The 26,630-nt window shown below is 40.6% G+C and overlaps 1 protein-coding gene across 3 annotated transcripts; it reads right to left on the bottom strand.

Moving 5' to 3' along the window:
- Positions 1–32: 32 nt before the first annotated feature.
- Positions 33–26,630, bottom strand: prickle1b (prickle homolog 1b). Of its 3 annotated transcripts, none has more exons than XM_066669762.1 (8): positions 26,367–26,630; positions 7,790–7,972; positions 5,506–5,619; positions 4,747–4,884; positions 3,633–3,836; positions 3,339–3,525; positions 2,300–3,145; positions 33–1,531 (listed from the first exon to the last, which is right to left on the bottom strand). In XM_066669762.1, the coding sequence occupies exons 2-8, from the start codon at positions 7,958–7,960 to the stop codon at positions 639–641; spliced, it is 2,553 nt and encodes an 850-aa protein (XP_066525859.1). In that variant the 5' UTR covers positions 7,961–7,972; positions 26,367–26,630; the 3' UTR covers positions 33–638. The 3 variants fall into 3 exon arrangements, with proteins under 3 accessions (XP_066525859.1, XP_066525860.1, XP_066525858.1); XM_066669763.1 differs by having other exon boundaries at positions 26,371–26,630; XM_066669761.1 differs by lacking the exon at positions 26,367–26,630 and adding an exon at positions 10,567–10,777.

The raw sequence follows: 26,630 nt of genomic DNA, 5'->3' as shown, positions 1-26,630 counted from the left end.
ATTCACTACAAAAATACAACCTATGATAGTAAAGAATATTTATTAAATCTTTATGACATAGTCTAAAATGAACAATAATGTATACAAAACAACAAAATAAGTGCCTTTCCCCGTTCATTTAAAGGGGATAAGCATGTCGACAGCGAGCAGAGTTCCTGGAGTACATCACAAGGTACCGTGCTATGACAAGGCCATTATTATGAATGAACAGTACAATGTTTTAGTTTACAAAACCCCGGTTAGCAAAATGGCAGGAAGCAATTATACTCTGTAATAAACATTTAATAGAACAGAAAAGGATTAGTTCATCAGTTTCACATTGGGGTATAAAAAATATCAGCAATCCAGTCTTAATTTAACAAATATACATTAATGTTCGCTCTGTTAAATAACTTTAGTCAGGCTCTATGCTACTAACAAGGCTTTTGCTATTCATTGGTTCATAGGACACTATAAATCCAGCCCACTTTTAATGGGAAGTTATTTATTTCAAATAAAATAAAGGAAAGTTTGTAGTGGCACCGTACTCTGTGGAGACTGACATGTAGGTCCTGGTCTTTATGTTCTGTCCCTGTATGAAGTCATGTTCAGTCAAACGTGTAACAGTTCATTAAGGGCATACAGAGCTCTGGAAAAATCTACGAAATGATGCAGTTCTTTCCCTTATGGCCTCGTTTTTTAGATTTGGTCCGTGAGCCATACACAGGGGATAATGCCGTGACGCGGGTTTGGCAGTCTTCCGTGTAATAATGAAAACTGTGGGACCTAGGCTTGGGAATGGGTTTGCCCAGGAAAAATCCTTCTTCTTCCGACTCAGAAGATGAGGAAGAGGAGCAGGTGGAGCACCAGTCGTCTTCGTCATCGTCGTATAAGCCTTGAGAGCGATCCAGTTGGACCATGCTCTGTAGTGCGTAGTCTGATGAGGTTTGGTGGTAAGACCTGTGTCCAGGAGAGTTCAGGAGAATTCCCTTCCTGGTCTCTGGGATATTAGATGTTATCTGAGTCTCATAGTGCACTTCCATTTGCTCTTTGACGGACAGGTGGAGGGCATTCTCGGAGCAGGTGATCCGCCCCGGTCTGCGTCTGTGGTTGTGCCGGTGATGACTGAGACGTCTTTGTGATTCCTCTGCGCCGTGACACGTCCGCCTGCGTGTCCTCTCGCTCATCGGAGGCTGCCGCGTTTCAGGTTCTCCGTAATATCCCTTATCCACAACGTCTTCGGAGAACTTCACCTGCTGAGATCGGGATTGAGGCTGAGACTGGGATTGGGATTTGGTCCTCCTCAGTGCAGGAAGATGAAAAGGAGCTGGGAGCTCCTCATCTGCATCCTGCTCTATCTCATCTTCTCCTAGGATCTCATTGTCCAGCAAGGAGTTGAGGCTCTTTAAGGAGTTGGCACTCCTGTGTAGCATGGAGGAGTTTAACGTGCCCATGTTGCTCATTTTATCACACTCGTCCACTTCTTGTGGGCCGATGCCTTGGAGGGGATAGGTGGGCTGTCTGTCTTTGCTGTCTCTGTCCACTGAGGCTCCTGAAAAACAAAGTTCAGAGGAGGTCAAATGCTGTTGCCTAGTGATACCTTCATTTGCACATGTCAAAACAAATATGGTTCTAGATCTGATACGTATTCGATTCGTAGGTATGTGACATGAATGCGAACAGTAATGTTATAACTGTATACGTGCACATAGAGCTTTACCTAGCCCAGCACAGCAAAACAATGGAGGAGAGGCTTGAGCTGAGTCCCAAATTCTGAGCACCAAACTCCCTACATAGTGCACTTCAGACTATAAAAATGACTACACACTGACAAGGCACTAGTATGACGGCATTAAAAATTTGGATGCCATCCAACCCTAGCAGAAACCACTATTTTATGACCTTCTGTGTGCACTACAAAGTGTGTAGGGAGACATTTGGGATGCAGCTAATCTCTGTGCACAGCAGTAAAAGCAGACCTTCTTTTTTCTCCTTCTCGTCCTAACTGTGCACCACCTACAAGCTGTCTGTTGTCCTTCTGAGCAAACTGTGATGCACACAAGCCACTAATGTTTCTGTTGTAGATTTAAAACAATGGGTTGTCTCTCAAACCCATGTTTGTGTTGTTGGTGAAAGAGGTGATGTGCATAAACCTATCAATGTGCGTGGTTCACATTACAGACAGATACATGACATTTATGAATGTGAACCACAAAGACACTAAAATAAATTGCTGAATGAGGCTTGTAATATGAACGTAGCCTAGAGTGCAAGTCAGACAGTTCTGCTGAAGACCTTCCAAGAGGAAGCATGTTCTTACCTGTGATATTTGAGAGCGCTAGGGAGTCCATGGAGTCGCCTACATTCTGCTCAGCCTTCCTTAGCTCATCTGTTATGCACTCCAGAGAGTCCTCGTACCACTGCCTGGGCTTTGACCAAAAGCCAGCGCCTGCTCTTTGGTCTAAGTCCAGTTCCTGGATCTTCCTGGCACTGGCTGGCCCCGGGTGACTCCCATAGGCTGAGTCTCCTAGACCATCCTGAGACTGGGTCCAATATGTATCTATGTGATGTTTTTTGCTGGCCAGATTATGGCCGTTCATCTTCATGTCTTGCTTGACTCTGCTGGGGTCTGTCAGCATCCACTGCTCTCCAGGCTTGGATTCCTCCGAGTGTTGGAACACTCCCCGGTCACCGAACTTCAACAGCAGTTGTGTCATATAATCCTCATGCTCTGCCCATTCTTCCAAAGGATCTTCTGCAGGTTCTTGCTCTTCCCTGTCCCTCCAGCCATTGTCCTCTGCAAAGCTGAGCTGCTGCAGCTGATGACGCATGCTCTCAGGGCTGTCTTCACAAAGACTTGGGCTTCTGTAGTCAGATGGTGCTGAATAAAGCTGGGTCTGTCTGTAGCAGCCCGTAGGCCGGCTGTTTTTGCCCATTCGGACGCTACGCTGGGACTCTCGAGACCTGGCAGACTGAAAGGCGGAATCGGAGGAGTCGGAAGCGTGGATGTCTTCACCAAGGCTGCAAGCTTTGGAGCAGTAGATACGTCCTTCCTTTGGAAGGAAAGGGCAACCAAGGAGAGAAGTCTTGCACTGGGCACAGCAGAAACACTTGTCGGTGGCATGCCAGTGTACGCCCTCGTATGTCATCTGAGCGTGGTCCACCCCTGGAGAAAAGCAGAAAGATAAAGAGTACAGCATTTAAAGCATTTTTGTGTAACATATAACAGTAGTTATAATTTCAAACATCGTCTGGCTCTTATCAAGAAATATAAAGCTAAAATTCGGGATGTATTCGGGATGTAGCACTAATTACTTCCTCGTACACCTAACAAATGAAGCAAGTAGCTTTTAATTTACCGATGTTTTCCCCACAGGCCTCACAATACTCTGCATACAGGGACTCGAAACAGCCGCAGCAGAAGGGACGTCCATCCTTCATTATATATCTCTGTCCTCCCAATACCGTCTCACACTCAAAACAAGCGAAGTGATTCATATGCCAGTGACGTCCTTCAGCCTCTGTGCACTCGTCTGCAAAAATGATCTACAAAAACAAGTAGGTAAAGAAAGGACATTAGATCCACCTTAAAACAAGCTTTGAAGGAATCCTTCCAGATGCTCTTAATTTTAAGCGGAAAGGTTGGTACTTGCCTCATCACAGGCTGAACATCTCGGCTTCAGCAGCTCAGCATGGTGCCTCCCACAGTAGATCTTGCCGTTGTGGTAGAAGTAGATGAGGTCGACCAGAAGTTCATGGCAGGTGGAGCAGCTGAAGCACGCCGGGTGCCAGCAAAGCCCAGAGCCAGCCCTCGAGGCAAACACCGCCATCTCTCCCCCTTTGATGGTTTCTTTGCACTGCAATTTACCATCAAAAACTTATGAGCCTAGTTCCAAGTAGCCAAGGGCTACATGCTTACTGCAACACTCAATGTTTGCAAACAGAGGAGTCAGTAAACAAAGGATTGGATTTAAAAGGGACTTTGTTTGCTTTTCTGAAGAGCTGACATCAAACTCCATTCCCCATAACTCTTTTCTTCCCTTTAAAGATTAAGCTGCCTTCCATAACTCAGCAGCGCATGACCAAATACAAGGCCGCAAGTAACCACTGTGGCCGTGGTATATGTTTCACAGCTGTTTCCCATTATTAAAACTTGGCCTTGGAAACTGGGGGGGTGTTGAGTGTCCTGCAATTTTTTGGCAACAGAAATTGGAGACTACAGACTATCAGCACAGGCCTGTGGTATCGCATGTGACAGCTCATGATGGGACACATTTGTTGCTCAGATTAAAGTCCTTGCACAACATGAGGAACATGAAGGTAGGGTGGTGCAACAATTATCTGCACGAAATTGAGCGAATCCCAGAAGAAATCATCATATGCGTAAGTGCCCTGTTTTGTCCATAGACACTGTATTTATAATGATAACATCTAATGATGAGGTCACCCCCCACCCCCGGCTAAAATCGGCAGCAAGGCAAATGCATAATGAATATCATTTAATAATTCCACTGTATGTGATTTGTGATTTCATTTTATTTTGTTCAATAAAAGGTTGCAGGTTTATATTAATTACAGTCTTAAATCAAAAGACATGTACATGTGTGTTGGGAGTGAGGAGGCTGGGCAATATTCTCAGCCACAAACAGAGGAACACTGCAGAAAATGTTTAGGAACCACTGCATTTGGGTAACTCCAAACACTTTAATGATGTGGACGATGGCATGGTGGTGTATGCTCCGTACGGAATAGCTGTGAGATACTTACACATTCACAGATGGCGTGCTGCAGGGCTCGAGTCAGAAGTTTAGGAGTCCCTCTGCCCAGTGCCTCTTTCTTCCTCTGCATGCTGAACATGTGCAGCTCCCTCCTCTCTTCCTCATTGAGAGACTGGCAATAACGGATCTGGGATGAAGGGAATAGGGAGGTTTATTTACCCTGATAAGAAACAGACGAGTACAATGGGCCACTTTGAACCACGAATAAACGTCTTGCTAAAAGAGAGTGAAAACACTTTGGATGGGGTCATTGTCTCTCATTTCAACCCAGGATTAGCAGAGCTGGAGAGTATACAAATCATGTCCGGTGTTTAGATAAAGCAAAAAAAAATCCAGCATGCTGATAAAAGAAGAGAGGAGACAAACAATCAGGTCTGGTTGGCACCACACGGCAGTAAATAGCCGATTCGCACACAAGGGCTCTCAGAGCAGTGCTGCTAGCCGTGCGAAGCTTGTACGTAGACCGCTGTTATGCCAGGAATTCTCATTAGTATTTAGCAGTGGGTCTGACAGCAAACATCATAAAAATCACACAGAGAAATGGTTTATTGTTCAAGGACACCCTTAAGTGGAGGACAAAGGAACCCCCCCCTCTGGGATTCCACCGAAACATCTCCACGTACAAGCTCTACATGAAGAGTGACTCAGACATACTTTTGGCAAAAATGTTAACCACACACTATTAGCATGGGAACAGCACTAAACGCCGGACCGTTTTCACAGCACAAGCTCTGGTTAAGGTCAGTACCTCGTTGTCGTGTGGAGGAAGCTGATACAAGAGCTGTCGGATTCTGTGTTTCTCTCCAGGGCTGTTGACATAGGGCACTTTCTCCTCTGGTAAACAGGAAAAGTAGAGCTGGACCTGAGGTAGAGAAAGAGGTATTAACATGGGCTTTCAGGGTTGAAAGACAAGCATCCATCAGTCCTGTGTTATTTAGGCTGTCATATAATCTCCCCCCTATTGTCTCCCCAACAAGGGGCCAGTGGGTATATCATTTACTCATGTAAAGCATTTTAAACAGCAGCAATTGTCAGCAGTGACCCTGAGGGATATTTATGGGGAAGGGACCATTAAAGGAGGCCATAGATGCCTACTGGAATGTCCCTTGTGTTAAGTGTCACCCACGTGCTGAATGGCTGCCGTTAATTCCGCAACAATCTGGTCGTGTGTGGGTGCTGGTGCTGTACAAATTGCGGTCAAGTCCCCTCTTAATGGTTATCTCTACAAAAACTTCTTCCTTCCCCTCATATTTTCTCAAAGTTCTACAGCTTGAATGAATACATCAGAAAAGCTGCGGTCCACACACTTTCAGAAAGGAAGAGAAGATGAGAGGTTAGAAAAACATACGCGGCTCAGTTCCAAGCCTTTCCAAGTTCTTTCTCAATCCCCCTCTCCTCCTAGTGCTCCTCATTGCTTCCATGTGTGGATGCGAGGCCCGCCCACCTTGCTTTGGGAAAGAGCCATGTAGCCTCCGGACATGGGTTTGACTTTTTTTTATTTTTTTCTCCCCTGACTACAAGCAGCAGGAGCAAAAAGGAGCTCATCTTAATGGCTGCACACTGTCTGAACCACACAAGCCCAAGCCTGACACTCCGTACTAATTAACTCCTGAGTTGCCATGACGAGTTTTTTATTATAATTATTTTCTACTAGAAAGGATTGTTCTCATTCATAGTTCAATGGAAGGGTTAATGTTCTAGACTGGTCTATTCTTGATCTCCATATAAAATAGACCTAAAGCAAACCTCGACTGCAGCAGTGTATATAGGTTCTAAGCAGAATAATACTATTTATTTATTCATTCAATATATATTAATTAATATGTTTATATATAAGATTACAGCCTCAAAGATTTCCAGAGGATCCATAAGTCATGGGAGGACATATCTTTCATGCTGAAGCTGAGGTATTTTTGGATGCGCTGCATTAGGCCTTAAAGCCTACGTATGGCAGTGGTTTGTTTAAGCATTTGGTCACGGCTGACTTAACCCACTCAGGCCGCTCTGCAGTGATACATAATGCCTGTGAGGCCATTCTGTTCAGCCTGATATAGAGCAGAAAATATGGAAACAGACTGTTGGCATCTGCGGTGGGCCGACGCATTGTCTGTCTTTCCACACGTGCCTTTTCCCGCATTATAAACATGGGCAAATCACTGCTACCTTCATTCAAAACACTCTGGCTGCCCTAATCCACTATCCCCACTCTCGAAAACTGTTGATGGCCGTCCTTCACTTCACCTCAGTGGATGAATGCCTCCACTTCTCAGAAAGGAAAGTTACAAGCTTGCTTTTTTTTTTTTTTTTTGCCTGAAGATAAGTGCACCTCATGGCTACAGACCTACACCTAGGCTCCACGTTGACTTCTGCTTTTCCTTTGGGTGTCAACGGCCTGTCAGTCAAACTGAGCTCCCTAATTCAGGTACTTAGTATCCAGAGACAGGCAGGCTGAAAGCAGTAAGGCAGTCTGCCAAAGTTGCGCCAGCAAAGAGGTGCACGTGCATTGAAAATATGCATGTGCCCCTGCAATGCATCTTGATGCTTAAATGTCTCCCATGAAAATAAAGTTATTCAACTTTGAATAAACTCAGACTTGATCATACTGAGCCAAACAGTTTATCAGAGGAAAACCAATTCTTACAAAACCCTGAAAAGAGTAGGAGTACGACATTAATAGCTGAAAACCAGAGCATTCTACTGAGAGGTATTTTAAATTTCATGACAGGGTTCCTGCTTTAATTCACTGCTGTGTGAAAATCGTAACTAATTTCAAAGCAGCAGACTCCAGTAGCAGTGAAATAAGATAAGGACTGAACTGAGGAGGTGAGATGAGATATTTTTTGTAGTTTTATATATAAAGATAAATGTCCTGGAAAGTACTTAAACAGCTCTTGATGGCAGACAAACCTTAAACAGTTCACTCTGAAAACTAGAAACGAAGATAATATACACAGAATGTAAACTAGAAACAGAAAATGAGCTAATTATTTCCAAGACCCATAACAATGCCCTATTAAATGAGTCAAACGCACCTGGTCTGGTCTCAGTCCAGGAGGGACCCATGTGTATTCCTCCAGAGCACAGCCAGAGTCATCATCAGACGTAGAACTCCTCTGAAAACCCAGGGATTTCTTGGCTCCCCGCGGTTCCATATCCAGAGTCCTGGCAAAAGGCCGGAGCGGTGACGCAGACTCCAGACTCATTAAATGGCGGCACTAGAGAAAGTCAAGACAAAATAAATTACGTTTTTTTTTTGTTTTTTTTTCCCTGATTTTATTCTCAGAAATGACAGTGTACTTCAACTCAGTTCATGCAGACCCAAATTTAATAGAGCACAGGGATGGACACTGACCAGTGTGACAGGTTGGAGACATTACTTTTGTAAGTCTAAGCATGTCTTTACTTGTAGATAAGATAGAGGCACGCATGAAGAGAGAGATTAAACACTTCAGTGTCTTTCAGTTTTTCTTATCTTTGTGCTGAAGCACCACAGAGTGCTCTTTGTCAGATAACAAGGATTCCCCCCTCCCAGGTGTTGAAAAAGACACTTCTGTCCCATTGAAATTCTTTGATTTGCAAATGAGCCCAACATACAGAAAGAAAGTGTTGTTTCTTAGCTCAAGGTACTAATCTAAGTTCTGACTTTTGGTATTATTAGGTGTAAAAATATGTTTTAAAGCATTTGTGTATCATATAATTCAAATTCAAAAACTAATTTTAGTCCAAAAAAAAAAAACTAAAAATGTAGTAGTCTGACAATGGTAAGAGAGAACAAAATGCATTCCATCATGAAAAAAGTGCTGAGAATGTGCATCGATTTGTTCTTAGGGACAATATTGTATCCAAAATGATGTGTGTTTTGGCTTTTAAGACGATTTAAAGATGGCGATTTCATTGTTAGTGATTGGGAAAGTAGTAAATTAATGTCATTTTTATGTGAATCTTTTTTTATTAAATACAAATATATAAATAAGTTGACATTTTTAAAACTACAAAACTACACAACATTTACTGTAAACTAAAACAGGGGATTATTGGAATTTTGCATTTAAACAAAAAATGTTTTAAAACAAATTTGTACACCATATATTTCTCAGCAATAAATTCTCTGAAATAACTACTCCCAAAGATTGCTCAAGCTTCTCCTACTCGCATCACATCATTAAAGCTGACCCCAGTGCAGCTGCCCTTCCGTGACCCGAGTCAAATGGAAATGCAAATTATGCTGCACAATATCTACCTCATTTCCTACCTCCCTGCTTCACCACAACATAACTGCATTTGGATGCAAATGAGCTCATCAGATACGGCACTGTAGGATCCTATATTGGACCTTTGCACTGAGCAGGTAGAGAGGGTGTATGGTACTGGGATTGCACATAGGAATATATGGATATATTACATTAGCTCTCATGATTTATTACAGTTAAATGAATTAAATTACTTTGCCCCTACCGTATGCATGTAATCCTTCATTAGACTTGCACTACAATGTACTGAGTTTGTTTCCAAGGCCTGGAAGGTTCAACTTTTTTTTTCACTGTGTTTATTTGGCCCTGTAACTTAAGGTGTGGCATATTTCAAAAGCATGACATTTTCTGTTAATAACCTCTCTCCGCCTGCCTTTCTTCCCTCTCCTTCCAGTACGTAGGAAGCGGCCACAGCGAATTCCAGAGCCAACATATACAGGCACTCACATTACACCTTGTCACTCTCTGGCACCCACACAATGTGTGGCTTTGTGGCAAAACAAAAACAGGGCTGCTCACTCCCCTGCCCCTGCTCTCCAAAGCCCCGGCACCGCAGGAAGGCTACATTAAAGAGAAGGAGGCGTCTTTTAGAAAGAGTCACAACAACTGTGCAAAGTAAACACCTTCCAGATGTGGAGCAGCGGTTTGACTGGCACATCTGAAGAAGGAGAAAGTGCTCAGCGCAGGCCAGGATATGCTTAGTCAAATAGAAAGCACTTAGAACATCAACACACCTCAATCTTGGATTCCACCTGAAGCAGATATTAAACAAACCCATGCTCCACGATCACCGCTGTGGTAAAGTTTCAGGAGTTAATGCCCCTCGAAAGGAAACCATACATTAAGCTGCTTAAGCAGAACGAACGAGGACTCTGAGTGTGATCCCTAGCCCAAAATTACCCGTCTTTCACCACACAACACTTATCTTTTTTTATGAAAATACACGGGGAAGAACGTGTGCGTAGCCTTGTAAACCACACAACACTATGATGGACTAGATCAAGGGGCCACGCTGGTCAAAAGGCTCTTTCTAATGTGTTATTCTAAGGCCAAATGGGCTCATTAGGCTGATATCAAAGAGAAAGAGAGACCACCAACAAGAAAAAACTCTTGAAGTCACACTTCAGTTTCATGTCACTGATTATATTTCATTGCCAAGTTTCTCTAGGATTCAGCAATGATCTATCCTACTTTTAAATTGTGTTAATTGACATCATTTATTCATTACTCATTCAAATATGCCAAGAAATTGGAGCATTGAAACCAAAATAATGATTTCAAATGCAAATTCAGGCTTGTCAATAACGAATGTAACTGATTTTCAAATGTTATTGTAACTAACTAAATAATTAACCTTACATTGTGTAATTCAGTTTAAGAAGTATAGCATAATTACAGCCAATACCACTAGCCTTCAGAGCTTCACTGTCCAACACACAGTACAACTATCCTCCTCCTTGGACAACAATTGCTGACTCAAAAGGGGATGCAAAACCCCTCATAAAACCTTATTCAGAATACACATACCTGAGTTTAGGTTAAATGCCAAAACAACTTACCTCAGTGTAATGCATAGTGACTAATCCAGTAGCTAATGATGGTGGTAGACCCAGTTCCTACAAAACATATTCAAAACACAAAGTTCAAGTTCCTCTTCGAAAGGCCTCAAGGCTTTTCTGACCCCATCTGAAGAGTTCTCTTATCAGCAGCGGCCTCGCTCCTTCATATTCAGTCCTCAAACAGCTGATTTTGGAACGACAGAAAGCGTGTCTGTCTCTTTTGCCTTTGTAAGTGTGTAATGTGTGTGTGGCTCCAGCATCTCTCTCTCTCTCTCCCTGGTAAGACCCCGGGGCCAGCCCCTTCTCCCACAAGCCCTCCCACTGCACTTCAAACACAAACTCCAGACAACACCCCCCCACCACCACCAGCACCACCACTACACATACACTCACATACATTCCTACTGTGAGAACAGTCCACATTTTGAGGCAGCAAGCCCACTTGAAGCTGACAGACTTTACATTTTTGTTGTGAAATCTTTCAAGAGGACCAGTCAATCACAGCAATTAATTCATGACGGAGAATTTCAGTTGTGTAAGTCTCTGTGAGCTTATTGTTCTCCACCGGTGGCCAAATTTCCTGCTGCTGCTGAAAAACACAGGTCATATCAAAGAAGGGAGGTAAAACCAAAGTTGCTCCATTGTAAAACAGACTCCTAAGGGAATTGCCCTCTTCAAAATATTCGTGAAATGTTCCTGAAATATTTTTCCTCCTGAACGGAACCTACAATAAGAAGTGTACCAAGGCATTTTGGATAAACATTGGCAAAGAAAATGTTAAATTTGTAAAAGATAAAAAACACAATAACCTCATGTGAAATAAAAGAAAACACAGGCCAAATAAATAGTTTTGGAATGGCATATTTAAAATAAATGAGTTTGCTTTTTCCCTAACACTATGAACACAAAGCCTTTAGGGGCACTGTGTATCATCTCCATTTTGTTGATTTTTAGTTTTCTACATCATTTGAACACAGCAGCTGTTCTTCACACTTTGTAAAACTTCATGATAAATTGACCAAGAGAAAAGCTCTTCATGATAAAATTATTTTACATTGACTTTCATCGAATGTGAACACATTCTAAAACATTAGAACACCATGAAGTATTATGCATTACAAGATTCATATTGTATTAATACAACTGTTTAAGGCTTGTGAAGAATGACGTTTTATTGCTCTTTTTAAGTTTTCTATTTTAGCTGAAATAAAACACACTGCTTTATTACATCAGTGGCGAATGGAGCGGAGACGTTTAGAGAAGGTTGTTAGTTCTCACGATTGCTCAGTGACATTTCCATCAGCCCCTCCTTCTCCTGTCCGGCCCAATGGAGTTAATAGTGACAATGGCCCCTGTGGCTCATTTCTCTCTTACACTTCAGCCAGGGACTTCTCATTGTGATCGTTCCCTCTAAATGCATGACGCTCATGAAGGATGAGGTTGTGAGATTTTTGTCCACTTAAGGTAGTCCTCAAAAAAAATCCAACAACAGCCGATTCGTACGTATAGACCTAAATATAAGGACCTTAATGATGTATGCTTCTGCCACTGATCACGATATGGACTCGAAAAGGCCTCTCAATGCTCATGTGAAGTCACATGACAAATGTGTTTTCATCATTGTTTCCTGGACAAAAGCAGCTCTCTGAATTTACCATGGAGACCAGCGCAGAGAACTTTCACACTCTAGGCCAACACATCTGAATGTCAGCTGAGACCGACTTTAAGGCTGTGCAAATCAAGTCAGGTCTCCAAATGTGGTCCTGGAGGGCTTGTGTCCATAACAGTTTGGTGGTGTTCCTGCTTAAACACACCTACTAATCTGTTGATGGGAGCACTTGAGCAGGAGAATTAGCAAATGCTGCCGGACACTGGAGTTTAACAGCGCTGCTCTACAATGTTTAACCGAGATAATATCACACACAGTTCACAGTCAGAACTTAATCCAGCGCTGATGGCAGGAATAAAAATAAATACAATTTTCAGATTTGACATGTGCTCCATTAAAGTCTCCCTTTCCTGAAGATGCTTACCACAGACAAATCTGAAATGCCACAATGGACTGAGTCCAACTCCGTTCAAGGTAGAACAATCAAGATGAACTCAGTGAACCCAGAGATTATGTCCTATATAAAGTAATTCCACTGGGTGCGGAAGTATGAATTAAAACAGAAAGGTAATGAAATTGTAAATGGATTTCAGGTTTGGACAATATGGCCAAAATATATATCACGATATATTTCTTAATTCTATACGATATAATTCCGATATCAATGCAAACAGTAGAAAAACTTCTAAGAACACACAAGAGACGTGACATCACCATCAAACATAAACCTATTGGCTTAATATACTGATACTGAATTATTGTCCCGCCCTACTGGATATGATTGACTGCACAGAATGAACAGTTTCACTCTCACTCACGTGTCCACGTACAAGTCTGTACGCAAGAGCACATGTTAAATGTGTGCTGAATTGCTTGGAGTGCACTGCCCTTCCTGTTTCCTTCGAGAACTTTAAGTTCCAAACTATCATCAGCAGCCTTGCATGGCTGCTTCAGCTTTATCTTCAAGGAAGAGGAAGCTATGTGCTAAACACCTAGGGTGGACATCCTCTTCTTCCTATTGTAAAAATGGGGTGACCTTCTCCTGCAAAGCCATTATACGTGATAACACATATTTCACCACATTGCCACACCAATTGACAACTGCTTAAGAATGGATGCTGTCCCTTTGCATTCACATGTCAGTGCTATCTAAACTAATGACGCTTTTTTTTCTACCAACCTTTGACCCCTGCACACACCCTGAGTCCTCTTTGCTCATCTCTCTTAGCTTTTCATGTCAGAACTCTTTCTGGTCAGGTTTGGGGACACAGTTTGCTCAGAAAATGGCAGATGTGTTTTCTGAACATTTAATGCATGGTTCCTTTTCATTTCTGTTCATTTTAATTAATTTCGATTTGCTCATTTCCCTCAGGTTCAGCTGGCTAAAACCTTTAAAACCTTTTTTTTTTTCCTCTTTCTCTTGGAAATATTCCTCTTTTTTTCCCCCTTGAAATGTAAAGTACCCTTGGGGTCTTTGGAAGGTGCTATAAGTTCAACTCCTTCTTCTCCTTTTATTACTTGCTTTCATTTATGAACTTCCTACTATGTTTACTTAATATACTATATAATATAATATAATTACGTAAAAATACATAAAATATCCAAAATCATTCTCATTCCAGGGTCATGGTATATTTAAAATGCTTTTTATCTTTTACAATATGTTAAATATAACTACAACCAATAACTGCAGAAGACATGCTCTTATTTTGGAAAAAACTAAATAAATAAATAAATAAATAAGGAGTATCAATAATAAAGTTAGCCTTTCTGTGGAAACTGAGTAAACAAGCACCATTCACAGTGTAATGGCTGATGTCCTGGAGGCCTAAATGACCCCCTTGGTCAGCTCTATGAAGCTGTTGGTGACCATTGTTATGATAAAGACAAAAACACTGAGGTTTGTTTATATGTGTTAAAATCACTGTTAACACGTACAGGAATTTGCCAGATCTGTACCAACTGCTCTAGTACAAGCTTGAATAATACAGGTCAACAGATCAAAAGCATCCATACACTTTGTGCGGATGAAAGCATTTATCTTGGATGCTTTAGAACTGAAACAGGAAATGAAATATTCAAATGGGAAAATACTGTATTCCAGATATTTACGTTTCAGACTTGGTCTTTCAAACACAGTAATCAGAGGAGTCAGAGGATTCTCATTGAATTACAAGAAAATGTCTTGCAGACGTTAAGCAACCAGATACACTTGGTAAATGAGTAAGAAATAATGCTGCTCTCATCATATTGCAGAGTCATATGTGCTTTAATACTTCAGAGGTCCTCCAAAGCAAAAACCTCACACTTATACTTAAGTCTTAAATATGATTTAGCACAATCCCACAGTGGCACCATCAATTATCTTTCAGTGTATCCTTCGCAAATCCAATCAAAAGCACTCATGCCCTTAAAAATCAAATCAAATAAATGAGCAGAATAACTGAACATGTCCTAACAGAAACATGACCATGCAAATGTAACATAATTGTAGGTATGTGTTGCTGTTGTACACTGGTCTATTAGTGGCTTCCTACACCCATATCTTAACCATTCATTTAAAAAAAAGCTCTAAACTACAAACCACAGTAAAGCATAATAATAAACTCTCGCACTGCGTCAAACTCACTCAGATTAGTGAAGATCCATGTACATCTTTATCCACACTGTGACTTTTATCACCCTTTGCAATTCAGATCAGTAACCATTGCAGAGTTTACACTGTCTCAACGCACGTCCATTAGAAACCCATTCACACGCCACATTTCCCATTCACTACTGAAGTCTGAATTTGAATGGATTTGATGATTCACACCCCAATGTGGCTCAGTTGGCACGGACTTCACTCCTCTTCAGACATTGCTGCCAGGTGTAAAGTAAGCGTTTGAGGGATTGGCCCTTGCTTTTTTGCAGCTCTGTGTTAATATTTAGAGCCGCTGAGCAGCATAATAACTAGGCTTGTGTGAGATACTGGGTTGTAAAATGACAAACTGCGTGCCAAGACTTAATAACTGCCAAGGGGTGTTATCAAGACACCTCCGCGACAATAGAACAGGGCCATAAAACACAATAAAAAAAGCCCAACGTTCCTCTATAATCACAGCCCTGAATGCCCTTAGAGCAAAAAAAAAAGGCTGAATAAGCCAACAGCTTCCACACTTCACAGCTGTGTGCACTGACTTGCTCTGGTATCATGTACATGGGTCAGCTTATTCTACATCTAACACTGTGACCTTCTTCATCTTAGCAAAAAAAAAAAAACATATATATATATATATATATATATATATATATATATATATATATATATATATATATATATATGTTATTAAACACTTTATTAATTTAAGTCACTTCTGCATAATTAAATACTCTGAATTCTTTTATAAAATAGAAGGCATTCAAACTTGACTTTTTGCACCTGCAGCTTTACTTTTGCAGATGTCTAGACGAGGTAAACCTACCATTCTGGATTCAGACTGAAATGGTTCACAATGGTTTATTCATAAACTGATTTATGTTCACTGTAACAAAGCAATCCTTTCAGTACTGTAGTCACGAGCATTTGGTTATCTAGCGTAATCAGAGATAAATCATTTTAAATGTCTTACTTTAAACCCACAGAGACGGGGCAGTGGAAGAGCTTGTCATTATATTCTCATAATCCCAGTAATCAATACTGTTATATGGACGATAATTACAATGCAAATAAAAGGAATTACTGTGGACGTTTCTGAGAAGGGTTAAGCTAGTCCTAGCAGAAAAGACAAAGAGGCATTTATGTGTTATCCTATGTGCAACACAGACACAATAGCAGGAGGCGTAAGGCAGATAAAGCTACGTTGTTAAAGACGGGAAGTGTCTTTATGCTAAGTTGCGTTATCTGTCAACAGGAGCCAGGAACCCACCCGAGTGCTGCATAGGAAAGCAAATACAAACACTTTTATTCTCTTTTTTTTCCCCCACTCCCAAACCCAAACAAACATCATTCAGCTATCAGCGTAGCATTTGTTCCAGAGTACCAGTGTGGACCTACCGTGGACAAACTCTGTAATATTTCACGTTAACATATGCAGTGCTACACTCCATTTGATATGTATGGGCGAGCTGTGAGGTAGAGATGGAGCTATGGGTCAGTGACTGCCTGAGTCTAGCCTTTCATCCCTAGGGCTTTAGCTGCTGCCCCAGTTAGCCTGTGTGCCGCTGTGTGTGTGTGTGTGTGTGTAAGCTCATAAAGGACCCTGTTGCATTAGGGCCCTCCTGGTGGCCTAATTTGATATTGTTAACTGATGTATTTCAATTTAAGGGCACATTGGGGATTCCTCTGGGAAAGCTGAGCTACACATAGTCACTGTGTGTAAACTCATTGTGCCCATTCAGCATCCACACAGGAAAACTGCAATGAATAATAACAGTTAATAACATTTCAGATGTTCACAGATTAAAAAAAACACTCTATAACAGACAAAATACCCTCTATAACATCTGAGTTGTTTTCGAGTGTACAGACAATTTGACATGCTTATAATATGTAAAAAAATATTTTCTTCATATATGTAGGTACTCTTTTTGGCAAATATAGGGTCAGATCTCTCAAACAATGTAACAAGGGTATTTGTATAATTTACAAATTTGTTTGTTTATTTATTTATTTTCTTAAACAAAGGCAAGTAGGTTGTTTTAATATCATTTTTGGGGTTATGTGATAATTGTTTTATGCTGGAAAACGTAATAAATATATATATATTTTAAAAAATGATCACTAACACCAGTGACAGCTTAGTGTGTTTAGCGAGAGGTTGTGTGTTACTGCAGTTTCATCATGGGGAAGGGTGTTTTTGGCATGTTCCTTCACAGTGAAAAAAATTCTCAAGTGTCTCAAGTGTCTACTCATTTTACAAAATGGTGGATATAAAATATTGTATAATACATCAATGTTAACTTCATAGACGTATTAGTTTACAATAAAACTTAAATCACAAATGTAATGTGTTAACAGTCAGCGCTGTTGCTAGGCAATATGAGTGCAACGGTTTAACTACATGAATGCAGCTTTGTCACTCTATGAAAGAAATTTTGTTCATGGGTATTCAAGGTTTTTAAGCTGAAATGGTTTAACACAGTGATCTATAACACTGTCTGTCCTGATATCACACTAAGGAGACCCACATCAATATAGAATTCAGATGTGGTGATGTGGTCATGGACGTGTATTTTACAACTGCTTCAAACATGGCTCAACCAATCAGATTTTAGGATCAGAAATGTCTGTTTTATAATGATCTTTTAAAAGAACAGCATGTTCTAAAATGTTAGGGACCGCAAGTACATTAACAACGTGTCTATGTGTGTAGTTTGCATGAAGCTAATTGGTTAAACATGCAATAGCAAATGAATCACTGCAAAATCTATTAAAATCAAGGCCCCTCAAAAACGTCTTGTTTTGGCTGATCAATTCATTTTGAAAGACTGGATGGAGGCTTGGGGGTGGAAAACTGTGGTGACCTGCCTTTTTTAAATATAAACGTTGAGCAGTCGCCGGGGACCACCCAGAACAACCTTCCCCAAAGCTGATCCTCTGGACTTCAGCATTTGCAGAACCCTTCCTTCCACTCCTGCTAATTACAATCATTTAGGCAATTCTAAAACAACAGATACCATCTGCTCCAAATGAGCAGCCTGGTGACTTGGATTATTAGCGATATAATGCTCCAATGTCCACACACAGAGGAAACTATCCAGACAAGAATTAGTTTATATCATCTGTGTTTACGGGGGAGGACGTATTACATTTGGCTGCGAGGGAGAAGCTAGAAGTGTTTATGCTTGGTTATTAGTGTATTTTTCTTGGCCTCAAGCCCTTGTGTGCATTTGAACTCAAGGATGGTGAAACTGCTCTTCATTTGGTGTGATTGATACACCTTTAGATTTATGACAGATTTCGTAATGTCTTTCATCAATGTCTTTTAGAAAATATTAAGCAACCAAATAAATACTAGTTACAGTTTTCTTTAAAAATTGAGAACTAAATAAAGAACTCAAATTATTGTCATGACATACTAAGCAACTCTGGGCGCTATCTTGCATCACCTCCCCTTTGGATGGTAATTATTGCTTCTCTTCTCTTCAAAGAAAAATGTGGGCTTAGGGAGATTGGGCTGGGTATACAGCAGTAATGACACTGTCCCCTAAGGCATGCTGATCTCTCTCTCTCTCTCTCTCTCTCTCACACACACACACACACACACACACCCATACGATATTATGCAATTCAGTCATTTTCCCATCATTTATAAACCACTTACATGACATTTGCAAGTAACTGATGACCCACCCTAATTTGTTTAGCTTTCTGACAGGCTGTGCTCTGCCCTACTTCCACATCAATTTACACATAGTGTCAGGAAAGCAGGAAGGCATTTAACACTGAGAGTAGCTGAAGACGTCCTGAGATTATTCCAGTTTCCTGTTCTGGTGCACTCATGAGCAACTTCACTTTAACCTTCCAGCTTAAACGGAACATGTTGGAGAAAGTCTGCTCTTGTGGACAGTGCATGGTCCCTGTGTTACTGTGTGTTGTGGAAAGGGCAATGGGCCTTGTTAAGAGTCAGCCAAAATATGACCTTCCTGTGTATTTTGATAGCAAGCAAAAGTTTATTTGTTTGAGTTTGTTCTGAAAAGAGCCTTTAAACAAATCTGGTAATTTACTGCAGATGGAAACAGACACAAACAGATATGGCGAGAGAGAGAGAGAGGGAGAAAGAGAGAGAGAGAATGAATTAGATCTTTTAGAAGGAGCACATGGCACATGGGAAAGTAACTTATAAGGATCTCTATCAGGTTGTCTCTGAAGATTAACAAGCATATTGTTGAGAGGTAAAAAGCTTTGGGTCTCCATCCAGATGTCAGATGCCCTGAGGGGGATTCCACAAAACCTAATAGCATACAACAGTGTGTGTTTTAGCGAGAGAGCAAGAGGGAGACATACAGAACACATACAAACAGACAGGCCTTCACATGTTGCGTTTCACAGCTGAATGGTTTAAGATAATGAAGCTTGGTCTGATGTAATATATATATATATATATAATTTTTTTTTTCCTGGGCTGGAGAAAGCAGGGAGTCTAGTTTCATGGGTCATGAATATAAACACACATGGTGCCTCGTTACAGTCTCATTACTATGCAAGCAATTAAACCCTCATACTTTTACCAGTGCAAACAAGTACACAATAAATTCTCTGTTAGAATGTTTCTTGCCTGGAAAGCCCCGAGCATTCATTAGCAAACCACAGTGAATTTATGAGTGTGTCTTCCATCCTGCGCTCTGCAGATTTATTTATGGGAGTAAATCTGAAGTGGGAGAGAAGCAGAGACTGATATCTTTTATACGAGCTGATGAAGCTCTGAGAAGAATCTGTTTTAATGGCATTTGCACATTACTATATAGAGTATATGTCTTTAAAATGCTTGGAAGAGACTGCACTTGGTATCAGTGATACACACGCTATGCTAATCCCTGCTTCAGCAGCTCCAAAGGGAGACTAAAGTGGAACACAGGACATTCTGCCGAAGATGCTGCTTCTTCTTGTAGCTAATTTAGTTTAGTGGCTATGTGTGAAACAGGAAGACAGTGTTCTCATTATTAGGGTTGGGACTGAGCATTAAGATCTCTGCTGGGTTTTTTTAATTATTTTTTTAAATCTAGAATTTGATAACAAGCATATGAGAATAATTAAAGCCAAAAGAAAATCTGCTTTAACACACGCCCTAACAGATGTTTTAAGTTACTTTAGAATGAAGAGACCGGGTGCATTTTTCCTTTGTCAAACTAAATAAGGCCAGTAAAAACAAAAGAAAGGCATTAAGATAAGCTAACTGAGTGCACAATACGTTAGCTGTCACTGGAAAATGTATGTTTGAAGTCCACAATGCCATGACAGTATAAAATACATATTTTGATATTAAAACAAAACCGAAAATCTAAGATAATTTTGGAATCTCCCCTGCATCCCTTGTTGTACATTTTAAGTACTAAAGATGATGACATTCTACATTGACGCAGGGCTATATAGCATTGATCTGAAGACTGAATAATGCCTCCCTATGTAAACCGTAAGCCCTCATTCACACATAAAGCTGCTTCTCAGCTGTCACAGCTAGAGTTTGATCAGCTCCGCGGCCGTTATGATGCGGTTGTATCTACACGTTGTGGATCTGCTGCACGTCTGCCAGACTGTTTGCCTCTGTCTCATCTTTAAAGTGTAATAACAAGGCAGCCCCCAGCTGTCTGCCCAACAGTGCTAAATCACCGACCATCATTAATCTCCACACTGATACTGCTCATCACGGGTAATTACCACAAAGTCAAATCAACTCGCTGTTACTCCGGTTTCATCAAGACAACCACTGAAGCTACATCACTCCACAACGGCTGATTATAGTTTTGGGTTACTTATGCAAGATCTGAGCGATTTCAGTCCCTGTGCAGATTGAGAGATTAATTTCAACATTACAATATTTTCTAAATATGTCACGGTATCAAATGATATTTAAGTTGATATTAATAATAATTGACCTAAGCATTTTGAGTGATGGAAATCTAAGCTAAATTAATGTCTTTCAAGCGTGATATAACCTGTCTTGTACAAAAATACACTAAAGGATACCTTACACAGTCAATGTTTAGGCTACATAAAGAGCTACACACTATAAATTAGTGTAAAAATGTGGACGGTATAATCAGGATGGTAGTTCAAAGTTATGACATGTTTGGTATGGCAAATTTCTGTTTTGTCTGACCACGTTAAAGGTAATGTTCATTTTCTTATAAAAATTCAGAGGCTGTATCTTAAAGAATCTAAATATCTGATGTTTATAAAGCCCTAGTGTCTTTAAATGATTAAAAAAACATCTGTCTGCTATGCCTCCAGACATTGAAAAGTATAAACAGAGATGAGGATGTTGTTCTATTCCTACTCCATAGGTGGGTAATATTGACTTGTGTGTGCTTTTTTCTGATTATTTGGGTGGACCTTGCATCAAATTCAGGAGCGCTAACTGCATTAAAGTAAACACAGAGCAAAAATGCTACAAAACTAACCAACTCAAGTTACAAATGAGTTTCTGTGGTAATTTAAACAGCGAATGCAAACTTAAAGACAAGTTTTAAGAAAGCCACAGTGAGGGTGTACTGTAAGGTCTCACTGGCTGGTGATGTCATGGGGTGGGTGGTAGGGGGAAAGACAAACTCAGTAGCCCACCTCAACTGTGAAGTTATCGCCTCTTTCATTTTAAAAGAGAGCACGGATGGAAGGTGAAAACAGAAACCATCAGCCAACATTGTGCTGACAGATATGAAGCTTTGTCTTTTAAACACATGTAATTTGAGCCTCAGTTCACTGGAACACGGTCTGTGCTGTATCATTTAGCCTAAGCTTACTTATCAAAGCCTAGCTGGCCAGCTACACTTCTAAACAATACAGACCCTGTATTATTTAGCTTATTTTTACATTTTCTGTACATGAGTTTTATCATCAACACCTCTGGTGGCGTGTGATGTCGAGCAGCACAGCTCTGCACAAATACTCTGAAAACCCTTCACTCAACTTTGTGCTGACAGATATGAAGCTCAGCAAAACCTGGCAGTACACATGCCCCCCAATAATACAGCATACTGTGCTAATATTTTGAGATGTATGTTGGAATGAAAAATGTGGATACTACCCATCGCTATTATAAATGTAATATTTACAAATTTTAAACTGTTGCAATAAAGTAGAACATCCAGCTAATAGCATTATCACAGTTTCATCCTGGTAACCATGAGTGAAGTGAATAAAAAATAGTCCACTATTATATAGCTTTTATCGTGGATTATAATGCTCATCATCTATCCAATATACTGCTCAAACAATAGATGATAGATAATAGATGATATATGCCCCAGCGCAGCTTTACCATCATTTAAAGAATGTGTAGCACACCCACTTAAAACAAATGTCACTTGCAAGTCCTACTCAGCATCTCATATTCATCCTAACTCAGGGTTGTTTAGACCATTAACTACCTTTTGCCACTGGCAAAATAATAACACTATATTGCATTTCTCTTTTTCCCCTAACAAGCTCCACTTACCTTGATTTTCACAGTGGTTATTGATGTTTATCATAAAACAGTTCCAAGTTCACCTTCAGTGGACCCTTTGATTGACTGGGGACAGCTATGCCAGATCCACTTCGAACCATACACCTTTGAGTACTCTCAGGACAGCCAAAGGCCTGTCTGTCTCCCCTGCGCAGACTTGGCACCATTCACGTCCCAAGCAGCTAAAAGGCTGCCAAATGTGTCTGAGCCCGAGCCTGATTTACATAGGCTAGCACACACTCAGCACCTCCCAGCATAAATAGGCCCCTGTGTTGCCTCTCCACTCCTGGCTAGTAAATCAACATGGCTACATATACGTGTACACCCCTGTGCATCGCATATCCTGACTGCTACTGGGGTGGTGGATGTGGCTGTGGAGTAACACAATATGCCCCTTACACGCACACACGTGTGCTCATGCACACAGATAGGCCTCTGTCAGGCAGTGAACAAATTTATTTAAAGCCTTGCCAAACCCAGGTGTGCAGAATGTAGAGTACTGGGTTTCTCTAAAGGTGAAATAACATTATGATGTTTTACACAGTATCGTTGGTTCATTTTTGTCCTATAACACACACACACACATTCAGTACATATGTACCTGTACACATAAACGAAGACCCAATCAGAACTGAACTATCATAAAATTAATATCAACGTCAAATTTTCAATGACTGCAATTTTTAAATAATGAATAGGGTTAGTTTTATCTTACATTAATCATTATTAAGGCCTATTCGGACGGGATTAGTTTTACATGGGGAGTAAAACTAATCCCGTCCGAATGGGTAATGTCATTTTCCTCCAAGACGTCAGTAATGTTCATGCTTGATTCGCACGGATAAGAACTCTCTGTGAAAATAACAGAGATGGGAGGGGCTACTCGATTAACCTACTGCCGTCACACATTGTGGATCAGACACAGCAGAATTACTGGAGTTTTTAGACTGTCACAACTGGTCTGAGATCAGCCCTTCCACCGAAAACATACAGCCCTCAATAAATTTATCTTCTAGTCCTTCATAATAGATAACGGACAAAAAGGTGGCAAAACTTTACTAACCCTTCACACAGTTATTATTACCGATATTATAAACCGTTTAATTCGTTCACCCTCTGAGCGTTTACTTAAACCGTATATTTCATCACTAAAAGCCTTCCTCAGATCTTCCGTTCTTGAGAAAACCCGCGAAAAACTATTTTTCTCCGGGATATGACGCAATATTACCCCACATTTCAATTCGGACGAGATTAATTGAATCCGGGGTCATTTTTACTGCTCATTTTACAGTAGGTAAAAGGCTCAGGATATTTTTCTGAAACGGGAGCGCGCACTCCGGAAAAAAAACGACTGAAATGGTCTTTTCGGACAGGATTAAAACTACTGAAATACTCAGGTAATAATTACTTTACCCCCAAACAGGTAAAACCAATCCTGTCCGAATAGGGCTTTAGTCTTTATATTTATAGGAAATAATAAGATAATGAAGCAGAGCTTGTGCCGTGGCTGTCAGGGACGTGCAGGTATAAATTACTTAAAAGTTTTTTTTCTATAGAACACCCCACAGCAGATCTGATACAACCTGCAGTCTGCTTTTGCTTTTAGGGTCACAAAGATCAGAAGAAAGACTAAGGCAAAACATGAGTACACATTTAACGATGCAGAGAGAGAGATTATATATATATTTATAAGACCTCCTCGAGCTGCCACAAGACCCCCCCGAGTGCTGGAACTCTCTCATGAGGACCTTTGCAGCCGGAACCAACAAACCAACTCATTCACAGCATTCCAGTCAGCTGAGGCAGCGCTTCACATGGGTTCGCAATGGTTCATATATTAACCCACTATTAACATGGCTCTCAAATCTCAGGACTCAGTCCTGGCCACCTGCCACATACTCCAATGGCATCACCTGACCACCCCCCTGGGTCTGGTTAACTGGTTTGTCATTGACTCTCATATTCAGTAGAGTGGAGTCCACATGGGGCCATTAGGGAACAGGACTGGAAGAGTGGGCTCAGATCAATATAATCAGATATCGCACATCAGATGGAAGTATATTCATCCACACTGCCCTCACCACAAACCACAGACCTCTGAGAAGCCAAGATTATCAGTCTAACCACTAGGTGACACCACTTCCCATTGTACCACTTAATCATAACATCATGATGTATTTCTCTCAGTTAAAGCCTACAGCTGGAGAAAATAAACTTTTCTCTTCCACATTTTTAAGGCGACCCGTGTTTATAAAACCAAAATTTGAAAGTTAAAGTTAACCGAACTTTAAAATGCTAAATATGTTAAATAATACATTATTTTCCATGTTTTAAGGGTCTGTAGAATATAAAACAATCTTCACTGTGTAAAAATATACTGAACACAAGCACTGTTTAAGCCTCAAAGCGTTATCATCCACTCCTCAGCCCTTTGTTTCCATATATGGAAATTAAGCAGCAAAAGCTGAGCTTCTATTGTTGTGGTACAGTTGTTTTTTGTGAAGTCACAAAAAACAACACATTTGCATACCTCCAACTGTTTGGACAACAACAGCTTAGCCCCATCCATTCACAATAAATTTATTAGATGATTTAACACCAGGACTTCAGTCTTACAATTTCTAAAACTAGTCTAATAAAAACAGTCTGTTAATCCTGAAGAGAAAAGAGAGGCTGTTAAATTTTCGTGTAAATGTTTGGATATATGTTTGGTAAATGAAAACAAAAACAAGCTATATATAGCTTCCCTTGTGGGGAAATTAGGACATTTTGGCCCTTTAAGTAACCTTCCAGTCACCAATTTAACCCCTAAAACCCATCTCTGTTCATCAAAATTATGTGAGTTATTTCTAAGAAATAAAATATTCTACTGCCTTAAAAGTGGTTCATACATAACTACACCTTCATCTTCAAACAATATGAGCGAATCTATGAATATGCAAACAGTTCCAGCCTGTCTCCACTCACAAGTCTGCTGCTCACCTGCAGTTTTGAGCTGGAAACCCCACCCCACCCCATAAGTTAGTAGCTCAGAGTTATGACGTAAATCATGGCAATTTGAATTCATTTGTGTCAGACTACATTCACTCCTCATTTCGCTCGTGACAGCTCCCTGAGCATTGTTTTCCCTGGAGGGGGTCTGTAAGATTAAAAACAGGCATCAAAGTAGCATTAAGGTGCCCACAGCAGAGGCAATGATTCTGCATCGAAATTGTAAATCAGGTTTTGTGAAAGTGAAATGAAAGGCATGTTTGGACAGAGAGATGGCGCATGCGTACACAGCCAAACCTCAACCGTGAGTGACATATCGGCGTTTAAACTGAGTGACAGGCAACAGCTGAGTCCACACACATCTGCACCCCGCACACCAAACTAACTCTCTAACTTCACAAACCACTGCCAACAGGACACAGCACAGAAAGACGGCTTTTAACTTGGCTTTGTCAATTCAGTTTAGTCTGAGTCGTCAGTTAATTCACAAAACGCACGCACTCTCTCTCTCTCTCTCTCTCTCACACACACACACACACACACTTTCACTACTATAACACCTAAACCCAAGTTATTAGTATACAACACAAACAGAACGTTACACGTGCAACGTCAGAAACACAAACCATTACTTTCTAATACCAAACAATTATTAAAAGGTTTTCACAACCTTTATTGAATGTTAAGTCTGTAACATTACAAGCGAACTTTTTAGAACATTTTTAAAACGTTGCTGAATGTTCTAAATCCTGTGTTAGCTCAACGCTGCTGCGCTACATAACTACATACATAATATAATATATACTTTATGCACCCAAAACATTCAATATCTGCAATAATCTAATCTAATTTAATAATATAATATAATATAGTAACATTTATGGTCTAGAGCTCTATATTCTACACGGTGTTGCAGGCAGAAGGGAGCCTATAATATTCACAGTTCGACCGCATGTAACTGAAAACCTGTCATTTTCAGCGCTGTCAATTTGACATGTTAGCGTTTTAAATGTAATCACAAAAAGAGAACAAAACATGTAAATATGTTTTCATACCCACAAGTTCAGAAGTGTGAACCCAGAGCCTTAATGTTAACGAGGATTCTCCGCAGAAGCTACACAGTAATCACAACGTTTCTCTTCTCATCTGCTGAGTCCACCCGTCCAGAAAATTGAGATTAAAATGTCCCCCTGGAGAAAACACAGCGGTCAGGATCCAGAAAAGGTCAACAGCTCTCCCACCATGGTGTTGTTTGTACATAAACAGAGAGTGAGCGAGGGTCTGAGTCCCAGCTGTACACAGTTCAAACCGCCGCTCAC

The sequence above is a fragment of the Hoplias malabaricus genome, chromosome 4, assembly GCF_029633855.1.
Source record: "Hoplias malabaricus isolate fHopMal1 chromosome 4, fHopMal1.hap1, whole genome shotgun sequence".
Lineage (NCBI taxonomy): Eukaryota > Metazoa > Chordata > Actinopteri > Characiformes > Erythrinidae > Hoplias > Hoplias malabaricus.
The sequence above is the reverse complement of the archived record's forward strand: the minus strand, read 5'-3'. Positions and strand labels throughout refer to the sequence as shown.